The 12,179-nt window shown below is 39.2% G+C and overlaps 1 protein-coding gene across 5 annotated transcripts in view; it reads right to left on the bottom strand.

Moving 5' to 3' along the window:
- The window catches only part of MYOM1 (myomesin 1), a 165,339-nt gene that overhangs the window by 51,282 nt on the left and 101,878 nt on the right, over nucleotides 1-12,179 (bottom strand). For all 5 annotated transcript variants that reach the window (XM_072604308.1, XM_072604307.1, XM_072604306.1 and 2 more), the window contains 2 exons: nucleotides 11,130-11,256; nucleotides 8,648-8,832 (listed from right to left, as the gene is read on the bottom strand). In XM_072604308.1, the coding sequence (XP_072460409.1) occupies nucleotides 8,648-8,832; nucleotides 11,130-11,256 (312 nt within the window). The remainder of the gene's footprint in view (nucleotides 1-8,647; nucleotides 8,833-11,129; nucleotides 11,257-12,179) is intronic.

Below are 12,179 nucleotides of genomic sequence, written 5' to 3'. Positions count from 1 at the left end.
TTTTCTTTCTGCTTTTGGAATATTATGTGATTCATTTGTAAACTATTCTCAGTCAGCAAGGGAGAATTTAAAATATAAGTATTCAATATTTCCATCGATTTACAAATTGTTGAATTAAAAACAAATGCTTTCATATTGATCCTTCAAAAGCAATACAATTTTTTTCTCCTTTAACTCCCAAGGAGGATTATTCAGGCGGCAGCATGAAGAAAGGTGGATTAAAGAAGGGAAGAGAAGAGGAAGATTCCTTGGGAGATGATTGAACTAATCTAGACAGATGGTAATGAGGGCCATGGGCTGTGGCAGCGAGAGGCAAGGCAGGAATTGGAGTTGTGAGAGAATGAAGACGTTGAAATCAATGGGACGTTTAACTGATTAAATGTGAAAGGTGAGAAGCAAAAGCGAGAACACCAAATGTTTCAACAAATAATGGCGCCACAGAAATAAATCTGATGTTGGACAGAAGAGCAGGTTTTTAGGGGAAGGGAGATGATGAGTGGTTTGGAATGTTAAGTTTGAGTTGACAGCAAGACATCCAGACAGGGATCACAGCATCATGAATGGACAGCTGGAAGGGACCTAAGAAGTCTGTTCCTCTGGATGCAGTGAGGTGGTACTGGGCCTGGAATCAGGACGACCTAAGCTGAAATCGAGCCTCAGTCACTTACTAGCTATATGACCCTGGGCAAGTCATTTAACCCTATTTGCCTCAGTTCCTAATCTGTAAAATGAGCTGGAGAAGGAAATGGCAAACTGCTCTAATATTTCTGCCAAGAAAACCCCAAAACAGGGTCATGGAGAATTGGACATGACTGAAACATGACTCCACAACAACAAACAAGGCACTTAAGGTTTGCAAAGCACTTTTAACATATCTTCTTTTGTACAAACAACAACACAGGTACTGTTATTATCATTTTTGTTTTATAGATGAGGGAACTGAGACGGAGAGGCTAAGTTACTTGCCCAGGGTCACACAGCTACTAAAAGGGTGAGGCTGGATTTGAATTCAAATCTTCCTAACTCCAGGTCCTGCACTTTACCCACCATGCTTCCCTGCCCATGTTCGGAAGCTGCCTAAGAGGTTGTGGTGTAGCTGAAGCCAACAAAGACAGAAGAGCGTGAATGCATGATAAATGTTGCAGAAAGGCTGAAGACTAGGAAAGACCTTCGGACTGGATGGTTAAGCGGTCACTGATGACCTCTAAGAAGGCAATTTCAATAGAGGGGTGATAGTTTCAGCAGAAGACAGATTGCAAGGGCTTGTGCAGACAATGAGTGGGCCAGGAAGTGAAAGCACTGGTGAAAGCACAGATAAATTGTTCCAAGAACTTAATAAAGGGGAGAGGAGTTATGAGCTGGTAGGGAGGTGAGGTCAAGGTCTTTGAGACTGAGGAGACTAGAGCATGTTTGTGGGCAGATGTTAAGCAACTAGACTGAGAGACTGAAAATGCATGAGAGGTATATAACCTATATCAAACTGCTTACTGTCTCAGGAGGGGGAAGGAAGGTAAGGCAGGAAGAAAGAAAATCTGGAACTCAAAATTTTAAAGAAGTGAATGTTTAAAATTGTCTTTCATATAACTTGGGAAAAAATAAAATATCTTTTTAAAAAGAGAAAAAAGAAAATGCACGAGGGAGTCAGTCAGCAAAATCAAAGTCAGTGGGGGCAGGGGGATTAACCTTTGTGATGAATAGGCTGCCTCTTCTTTTGTGACCAAAGGGGAGTCACCACAGAGAACTGCTGCTGATTTTGTCACCATCGTGAGTGAATGATGACGCTGCGGATTGAAGAGAAAATTGGACATTGTGAAGACTGGAAGAGAAGAATTTGTATTAAAATAAATAGCTAGAAAAAGAATTGAAATCAGACTTTGGGGGTTAGGTGAAAAAGATTGATTTTCCTAAGAATATTTTTTTCACATCTGTTGTAGTTTTTCTTACATAATATTTTATTTTTTCCCAATTACATGTTAAAATAATTTTAAAAAAAACATTTGTGGGGGTTTTTTTGAGTTCCAAATTTTATCCTTCCCTTTCTTTCCTTCCCTTGTGGTCTGCTGTCTCAAGTGTTTCATGAGCCTCAGCTGTAGTGACTCTGACCTTCTGCCACTGAACTTACTGAAGTCAAATTCTTGGGTAACCATGACTGTATGATTTCTTTGCTCCTGTTTTGGGGTTATGCAGCATTGCTAGAGAAAGTGGATAGAGTGCTGGGCCTGAAATCAAGAGGAGCTGAATTCAAATCTGGCCTCAAACACTTAGTTGTGTGATTGGAGGCAAGTCATGTAAAACATTTCCATATTAGTCATTTTGTATGAGAGGCATGCCTGTAGTATTTTAAGGCTTACAACATAGTTTCCTCACAATAGCCCTATGAGATAGGTAGTGAAATTATGCTCATCCCCATTTAACAGAGAAAATAGAGGCAAAGAAAAGCTGAACAACTAAACTAGTTACTTAACCAGAAGCTAAGTGACTTAAGTTCCCCTTAGGAAGGCCTCAATCTTTTCAGTAAAGTAGGAGGCTAGAACAGGGGTGGGGAACTTGCAGCCTCAAGGCCACATGTGACCCTCTAGGTCCTGAAGTGCGGCTCTTTGACCTTGTTTGGATGCAAATAGGTGCCCTTGAGGACCTAGAGGGCCACATGTGGCCTCCAGACTCCAGGTTCCCCACCCCTGTACTACATATCTATTCTACATATGGGGGTTAGGAACAGAGCTTGGGAAGGAGGGGAAAGTTTGAAGCAGTGGCTCTGAAAATGAGGGAAAGAATGAATAAGTAGAGGAGAAATATCATCAAGCAATTGTAAGGGAAGGATTGCTAGGTAACAGGAGCCAGGCACTGCACTAAAAGCTTTACAATCATTACCTCATTTGATCTTCATAACAACCTTGAGAGATAATTGCTATTATTATCCTCATTTTGCAATTGAAGAAACTGAGGCAGAGAGAGGTTCTGTGACTCTCCTACGATCACACTAAGTGTTTGAGACTAGATTTGAATTTAGCTTTTCTTGATTCCAGCCCCAGCGCTCTATCCATTTTCTGTAGCAATGCTTGATGACCCAAGAACAGGAGCAAAGAAATCAGATGGTCATGTTACTCAAGAACTTGGCTTAAGCAAGTCCAGAGTGGCCAAAGGTCAGAGTCACTACGGTTGAGGCTCATGAAATACTTGAAATGGAAGACCACAAGGTCGAGGCTGGGTACACAAGCAAGTCAAATCAGAGTGGAGAAGACAGATTGCAAGAGCGGCCACATCCATATTCAGTGGTTTTGAGAAAGCTGGAGAGGTGGAAGAAGAGGAAGTGGTGGTGGGAGAGTGAAGTTTTGAAATTCAAGATTTTAGAGACTGGTGCAGTTCAGGGAGAGTACTTAGAGTTGAAGCTGGATAGAAGAGAAGGTCATTGGAATAGAGAAGGCTGAGGAATTGGGTGGTTAAATTGTCAGGGAGGTTTTCCACAGATACGAGTCCCCAGGGAACAGTGAGTGGGTCAGTTTGGTTGAAGACAAAGGTTTGTGTGTAGGGACATCGCAATTGTCAAGTCTGGAGAGGAAGGTATGCACCAAATCATGGAATACTTTGAATTTCAGGCTCAAGGTTTTGGAAAATATACCATAGAGAATGGGGAGCCCTCGAAGACTTCTGAGCACAGGGATGATGAGGACTTATTGATATTTTAGGAAAACAATTCTAGTTGTGGCACAGAGTGGACTCAGGTGTCGTGCTTGAGGTTAGGAAGACCCCGGTTCAAAACCTACTTCTAATATTTATTAGCTAAGTGACTGTGGGCAAATCACTTAGTAATACTAAGTGGGATTTATACAGTACTTGAAATTTTGCAAAGGAAGTTCTTTACTCACACTATCTCATTAGAACCTGTGGATGCTAGGTGGTGTGAGGTGGTGACTACAGCTGCAATTATTCCCACTTTACAGATGAGAAAGGATTCAGGGAGATTAAGGGACTTGTCCATGTCTGTAGAACTAACACGTGCCAGAAGTAAGATCTGATCCCACTTCTCTCTCACTCCAGGTCCACACATCTATCCATTGTGCTTTGCTTCTATGAGTCTCGGTTTTGTCATAATAACACCTGGGGAGCCAGATCTTTGTGAGGATCAAAAGAGATAATGTATAGAAGATATTTTACCCACTTTAAAATACAAAAGAGATGTGGTTTCTTGTTATTATCTCCTAAGTCACAGAAGGGTTGTGATTGATGACATCACAGGCCTTCCTAGTATTTGCTTTTCCAGCTTCAGTAAGTAAGAAGAACTGGAAACAAGCCGGACAGAAGAGAAGGAAGGAAACCAATGAGGAGACCATGGCAGGCATCATGTCATGAGAGCCTGGATGAGGGCGACAGTAAAAATGGAAAGAAAGCAATAGATGCAGAGTATATAATGAATGAACTCATCAAGTTGGATGCCTAGCTAGATGGAGATGAAGGGGGAGAGGAAGGAGTCAAGGATGGCTGAAACCTGGAGGGGGGCGTGGCAAGGGGAATGAAAATACCATTATCTGAAACGAGTGCATTTGTGGAAAGTGGATATAAGGATAATACCAATGTAATAATAATTATTATAACTGGCATTTAATTTAACAACAACTTAAACTTTAAGGTTTGCAACCTGATTTACAAATATTGTCTTATTTAATCTTAACAACAACCCTGTGAGGTAGGTGCTATTAGTATCTCCATTTTACAGACATGATTATTGTTGATATTGATTATTGATATTATTGATAATTGATATTATTATGTGTTTGTCCTTCCTTCTCAAACATGACCATGATGTCAAGATGAGGACATGCACTTGACTTTGATTTGAATGAGGGAGGGCTGGGCAAGGTCATCAGCCTCACTTCTCTAGAGCCATCTGGGATGCAGTGGCCTGATCCTCCCCTCCCTTCCCCTCTTCTTTCTTCTCTGTTTTTAACCAGGGTATCCTACCCAGTGGAAGGCACACTTACGTAGCAAAGAGATGCTTTTTTTGCTTTGGGTTTACTGGCTCGATTTCTTGCTCAAAGACCAAGACTTATGCCCAATTCACTTTGGAGATCATAGACTCCATGGACAACAGGTCCCTGCCCACCTAGCACAGAGTGAAGGTAAATACTAAATAGTAACTTTCTCTTTTACCCAGGAACCCTGAGGGTCTTCCCCTCCCAGTTTGACTTTTTTTGTTATTTTTTTTCTCTATTAAGAAGGGCTCTCCCATGAGTAACTAAAGAGGCCTATTCACTGTGAGAATCTGATAAGACCTTAGCCTAAAATGGCCAGGGTCATATATTACAAACATGAAAACTGAGGTGGACTGAGGTTGTGACTTGCCTAGAGTCACACAGTTATTAGGTGTCTGAGGCTAGACTGGAATTCAGGTCTTCCTGACTCCAGGCCTAGTCCTCTACTTGATGGGGTAAAGACTCTGGGAACCTTGAACTCTCCTTGAATCTTCCCACTTAATCTGGCCTTTTATACCCAGATCTGTTACCCTTAACCTAGCCTGGCCCTCCATTATCTGTTACCTCAGGATTGCCCCACCTGCTTCCCATCCCAGTTCTCCATTGTCTGATACCTCCCTATTACCTCCAGTTGTTTCCCTCCCTTGATTACATCACTAGTTACTCCAGTCCCATCAAATGTAGACCACTCCCAGATCTCTCCCACAGTCTTCCTGAGTGTATAAATTCTATCTCATTTCCATGAAGGTGCTCAGATTTAATCCAGCTCTGATTGCCTAGCTGAGATTATATCTGGCCTGCTGGTCAATACAAGCATCATAAATGGTTAGACTTCAGAGTCAACTCAATATGGTGAATTTTTAATACATTTTGTTTTATTTTGGCTGAAAGAAGGCTTGAGGCAAGTTAATTAGGCAGGATCAGGTACGTTGGTATTTTGGGGTCCTGAGTACCCCAAATCTCAACATTATGGTTCTCTGACCTCATCACATTCACTCATCCTACTCTTTGTCTAGGAGAAACGCTAAGGTCTGTTCTAAACTTCCCACATTTTTATATCTACCTATCTATATCTATATCTATATCTATAAATATATGCAGCCTTGCATTTAGTCATTGAATAACAGACACACTCTTTTCTGTTGGAGGGCAATAGAGAGTAGATAACTACTCAGTCCTATAAATATATTCTATTTACTTATTTTCCTCTTTTGCATATTTCTCCTCCATAATTGTTTGTGAGGCATTCACTTTTTTTCTTAAAAAATTTTTTCCCCCTATTCAATGACTGAGTTAGAACTTAATTCTAACAAGGTTTTAATGTCTAGCAGTTACTGGTGATTTCTAAAGATATAGAAGGTGCTGCTGGGTGGTCAGACTCTTACTAGCTGTGTGATCCTGGGCAAGTCACTTGACACTCTTTGTCTCAGTTTCCTTGTCTGTAAAATGAGCTGGAAAAGGAAATGGCAAACCACTTCAGTATGTTTGCCAAGAAAACCCCATGGGGTCACAAAGAGTCAGATATGACTGAACAATAAAGATAAGGAAAAAGCACCAAATATTCATGTTAGGAGTGCTTAATAATATTACAAAAACTCACATATTTAGGTGGTGCTTTAAGGTTTACAAAGTACAACACTGAGGTAGGTAGTCTAGGGGATAAGTATTTTGTATAATTCCTACTATATGCCAGGCACTATATATGTTAAGTGCTTTTTAACAAATATCTTATCTTATCATCACAAAAACCCTGCTAGTTAAGTGTTATTCTTATTCCCATTTTATAGTTGAAGAAACTGGGCAAATAGAGTTGAGTGACTTGCCCAGAGATACACAACTATTAAGTGTCTCAGGCTGCATTTGAACTAAGATCGTCCTGATTCCAGGCTCAGTGCTCTATTGTACTCCACTACTTGGATACCCCATTTCCATATCATAGAAATCAATAGGAAAAAAATAGAATTACTTATAAGGAATTTGTTTAAAAAAATATTCTCAAAAATGTCCATTCGCTTAAGTGAAGACTGCCCTTAGCCACACACATAAAAGTTTTAAAAATAAAATTACGTTTTAAATTCTAGCTTAAAAAATGTTCATTATGTGGCATAAACTGAATCACTTTAGAATGAATTTTAACCTGTCAATGAATTTGCTTTTTAGTAGCATTATATAAATCGGTAAAAATGGCATGGTTCTCATTCTCTATTTAGAAGAAATGCCAGCAAACTATGGATTTACTTTACACAGAGCATAAAAACAAAACAGCAGGAAGGACCTGAAACATCTCCTTGTTTGAGAAAAACAGACTTGAGATCACCTGACACATCTGTACCTGATATCTGAGTAATTTTTAACTGATGCACTTCTTGGAGTCAGATTTTTACAACATGACCCATGAAGTATATATACACATAAATATATATATACAACCTTGCATTTGGTCAGGAAATAACACACACCCTTTTATGCTGGTCAATAGAACGTCAATAACTACTCAGTTCAACTGTTCTATAAATATACTCTGTTTTCCTCTTTAGTATATTTCTCCTCCATATTTGTTTACAAGGTATTCACTTTTCTTCTTAAGAAACTTTTCCCCTAGTAGGCAGTAGTATTTAATAACAGTATTTCTAAGTCTCTGGTTGCTTGCTAAGGACATTTGAGAAGCTTAAATGATTCTTGGTAAAATTCTGTTTGTTAAAAATAAATAGTAGAGTTAACTGTTAAAGTTCCTTAACTATTCTTAACCAACATTCTTAAAGAGATTGCTGCTGTTTGTAGCACTAGAAGTAGACCCAGAGAGACAATTATTCTCTGATAAAGCATTAGCTAGAGTTCACTATTATCAGAGCATTAGCATTACTTTTCCATATTACCATTACCAATCAATGAATTGATCAACCAACAAGCATTTATAAAGCACTTCCTATGTGTCATGGACTATGCCAAATGTGAGAGTATGAAGACTGGAAGAAATAGTTTCTGCCCTTAACGACCTTAAATTCTAATGGACTAAAATTTAGTTATAAAATATCTCAAAATGGGATGCTCCAATAAACTAAAATTCAGCAAGAAAAAAAAAGTCCCTGCAGTATTCAATGTAAAGGCATAACTAACTGCACTAAATATTAAATGAAATGAATCAGGGTTGGCCCAAGGCATCATTGTGAATCAGGCAAAGTTTGTCTTTGGGACTCTATCCTTCTTGCCATTACCATCCTCCCTTGCCTTTCACTCCCTTTCATGTAAGGTTTTCGAAGCACATAGTCCTGGTGTCCTCATGCTTCCTCCTTGGTACCTATGACAACCCCCTCCTACCCTAGATTTTTCCTGATTTTTCTTATTCATTTCCGGTCCTGTGTCCCACTCTTCAGGACCTTGAGAGGAGGTGAATAGAGGGCTTTAAAGGTGAGGCAGAAGAGTTTGGACCTGACACACCAGGCCATAGGGAGTATTCATAAATTTTTTCCCTAAATAGTGATGTCACAATATTTTCTCTTTGGGGAAAAGCTGTGTGGTAAAACTTGAAAAATACTTTCTGAGAACCTATATTAGTATAAAAGGTTTGTTTACATTTCCCTATCCTTTTAAATGAAATTATACTTTATTTAAAATTAATATCATCAGAACTTGTAAACATTTTTAGATACCAAAAAAAAACCTGGTAGTACTTATACCTTCAAATATGTGTTCGCCATTGGCTTCTCATTGATCCCTTTCCACTGATCATCTTTAGCCTTTGTCTCCTTGATGTCAACAAAGAAACCAGTAACAGGAGTGCGACCAGAATGAATTGGGTGCTTCCAATGGAGGACCAGGGAGGTTTTTCTGACTTCACTATACTTTAGATTTTGAGGTGGTCCTAGAGAAACCAAGAAATGAATGCTTTGAGTACAGAGAAGAAAGATTAAATATGTACACAATCTTAAAACCACATGCTTAAAACTGTAGTATTTATGGGAAAAATTCATATTTCTAAGTGTATCAGCCTCATTTTGATGTCTCCTGCTGACAACAATGCTGATATGAATTGTTAAGCCCCCATTTATTGAGGCTATGAAACTAGAGTACCAGAAAGTTGTGTCTTGCTTGAATTGACATGGTAGACCAACATGAGTCTTCTCTCTGGGGAATTTTTGGTTCCTTGGCTAGAAAAGTTCTCTTGCCAGAAAAATTAAATTTGGTTGTACTGGCTAATCACATCTTAAATGCAAACTGAAACTTCCCCCAAATCTCAAATAATAATAAGAAAACAACTCCCTGGACTGGCCCATGAAGAGTGGTGGTTTAAAATGAGAAACGTGATTTTATAAGTATTCTGTTTACACAAAGGCAAAAATATGCTGGAAAAAAATGACCCTTTGTTGTGGTAAGTATAGTTCTTTCAAAAAGCCACAGCAAAGCATCCTCCTCACTGGGCATTTCCTCTCATCTCTCCATGATAAATTTCTGGATCCATGTATTTAGTATGTTTGTTCTGACTAATCCTAAATGGTTAACAAGAAGACCTGAATTCAAATCCTAGTTTTGCCACTTTCTATCTGTGGAAACTTGGGCAAGTTGCTTGATTTCTCTGGGTCTCAGTTTCTTTATATAAAATAAGAGTGCTAGGCTCGAATGCTAGGTCACCTTTTGATATACCTTCCAACTCTAAATCTATGATCGTGTGAGTCAGAAATCCAGGTGAATCCTAGCTCTGATATTCACTAACTCCAAGACCCTAAGCAAATCATTTAATTCAATTCCATTCAATTCAATAAACATTTGTTAAATGCTTATCATGTGCCATGTTTTCTCACTAGTTAATATTTACAGTCTACTTCAATTTTTTGCTTTAAGAAAAGTGCTCTGAAAACTTCAAATCCCTGTTTTTAGAGTCATTTTTACCTCATTAGACAATTATTTCTGTTGCACCAATCAAATCAAATTATTATGATGTGTATTAGCCTTGAAGGGAATTACAAACAAAAGGCCAATCCATTCAGTGTCTTGGTGTTTCTCAATCGTGTAACATCTCATGTTGCCGAGCCCTTTACAATTTATAAAGCACATTGCTAACAACCACCTGATGAGTAAGATAGTACCAGTATTATCATCCAGGTCTTTTGAAATGAAGAAACAGAGGGTAAGAAAAGTGATGTAATTGGCTCTGCGTTACATGGTTAATCAGTGTCAGAGCCTGGGCTCAGACTCATGACTTCTGACTCAAAGTCCAGAAGGATTTCCACACTATGCTGTCTCCACCATTTCTCTACTCTTAACAATTACAAACATGAGTCATCCTTGCACACACAGGGACAGGCAGACAGACAGGCAGACAGACAGACAGACAGACAGACACACACTCACACACACACACGCACACACACATCACCTCATTCCTGAGGTTATTGCCTCTGTCCCCTATTTTTGTCACCAATGAAGAAACAGAAAGTTGAAGTGGTAATGTGGTGTTGGAGAAAAAACACCAGCTGTGGACTTGGAAGACCTGGGTTCTAGACTAGTGTCTGTATCTGCGACTTTGGGCAAGTCATGACTCTTTAAGTTTCTTAATCTATAAAACGAGAAGTTGCATTGGATGATCACTGAGGTACCTTCCAGAGAAGAGAATCTGTTCTCTGTGACTACGATATGCTGAACCAAACCAGGAATGGATAGGAGGGAGCAGGAGAATTTTCTTTCTTCCCTGTGTTACAGCATTTGCCCTACTGCCTCCTTCACCTACTCTCTTTATCCCTTTGGCCATATAAGAGTTCTAGGATTTTCCTGGTCCTCCCCATTCTTTAATTCTCTTCAGGAATATGAAGTACTTGGTGACAAACTCACTATTGCTTAATGAGCAAACAAAGTCCTCAGTTCAAGGTCATCTCTATGCACAACAAGAGCACCTCCCACTGAAAGTCATTCTAGGAGGCAACTTCAGAAGTATCAACTCAGGTTATAGAAAGGGCAAAGAAAGGTGAGCATGTTCTCTTGCTTCCTGAGTGTTTACTGATAGAAGTTGGTTTCCCCTTGAATTTCTTTTGTCCCCCTTTCTTTACTCTGCTTAGATTAATGATGAAACATTGAGCTGAGCTACAAATTCACTCCTGGCTACCAGATTAGATGCACTTATAGAGGAAACTAAACATGTAAAGAATCTTAAATAATTTGTTTTACCTGGCACAGCAATCGTCCATTCCTCACATTTAAAGGATGCACTAGCTTTAGAGGGAGTCCCCACCCCAGCAATGTTCACTGCAGCCACTTGGAACTGATAGACCATGTTTTCTTTCAAGTCGCTTATCTGCAAGGATAAGAAAATGATAGGCCTTGAGTTTTTGTGGTCTAAAACTTTCATTTGCTTATTGTGATAATAAACTGTGTAATCCTAGGCAAATCACTTAATTTCTGTAAGCCTCAGTTCCCTCAGCTGTAAAATGGGAATAATAAGAGTATCTACCTCACAAAGTTGTTGTGAGGATCAAATGAGATAATACGGATAAAGCACTTTGCCACCTTTAAGGGCCATGTAAATATGAGTTACGATGATGATGATGCTTCTTACCTAAGAGTAATGACAAGAAGAACGAACATTTACATAGCACCTACCAAGAGCCAGGCACTCTGCTAAGAACTTTACAAATATCTCATTTGATTCTCATAATAACCCTCCAAGATGCATGCTTTACATGTTTACATACTTTACAGTTGAGGAAACTGAGGCAGACAAAGGTTAAGTGACTTGCCCAGGATCACACAGGTAGTAAGTGTCTGAGGCTGGGTTTGAACTCAGGTCTTTCTGACTCCAGCCCAGGATGAGCCACCTTGGTGCCTCAAAAATAGAAAGAACACTAAAGTCAGACCCAGAAGACCCAGGCCAGAGTCTTCAGGGTTGTTGAGAAAATGAGATCATGTTTGAGAAGGCACTTTGGAAAGAAAAATGCTAAAAATATGTCAGTTATCAGAAAAGCTATGTAACATGAGGCACCTTGGACATAAAATAAATAAATGCTTAATAAATGTACATACTTAAGTGTTTTTGATACTTAAGAAATACTTAATTTTAAGAGGTCCAGCTGCTTATGACATGCCTGAAAGCAATACATGCACATCTGTGCTTTCAGTCCTCATCAGATTCAAATGCTCTGGAAAGCAGTAAGTTTATCTTGTGCAGGCAGTAAATGGGGGATAAGGGATATCGTATTCTAAATTAAATAAAAAGGATCT

Source organism: Notamacropus eugenii, chromosome 4, assembly GCF_028372415.1.
Source record: "Notamacropus eugenii isolate mMacEug1 chromosome 4, mMacEug1.pri_v2, whole genome shotgun sequence".
NCBI lineage: Eukaryota > Metazoa > Chordata > Mammalia > Diprotodontia > Macropodidae > Notamacropus > Notamacropus eugenii.
Note: the sequence above shows the minus strand (reverse complement) of the source record. Positions and strands in the feature narration are given on the sequence as shown.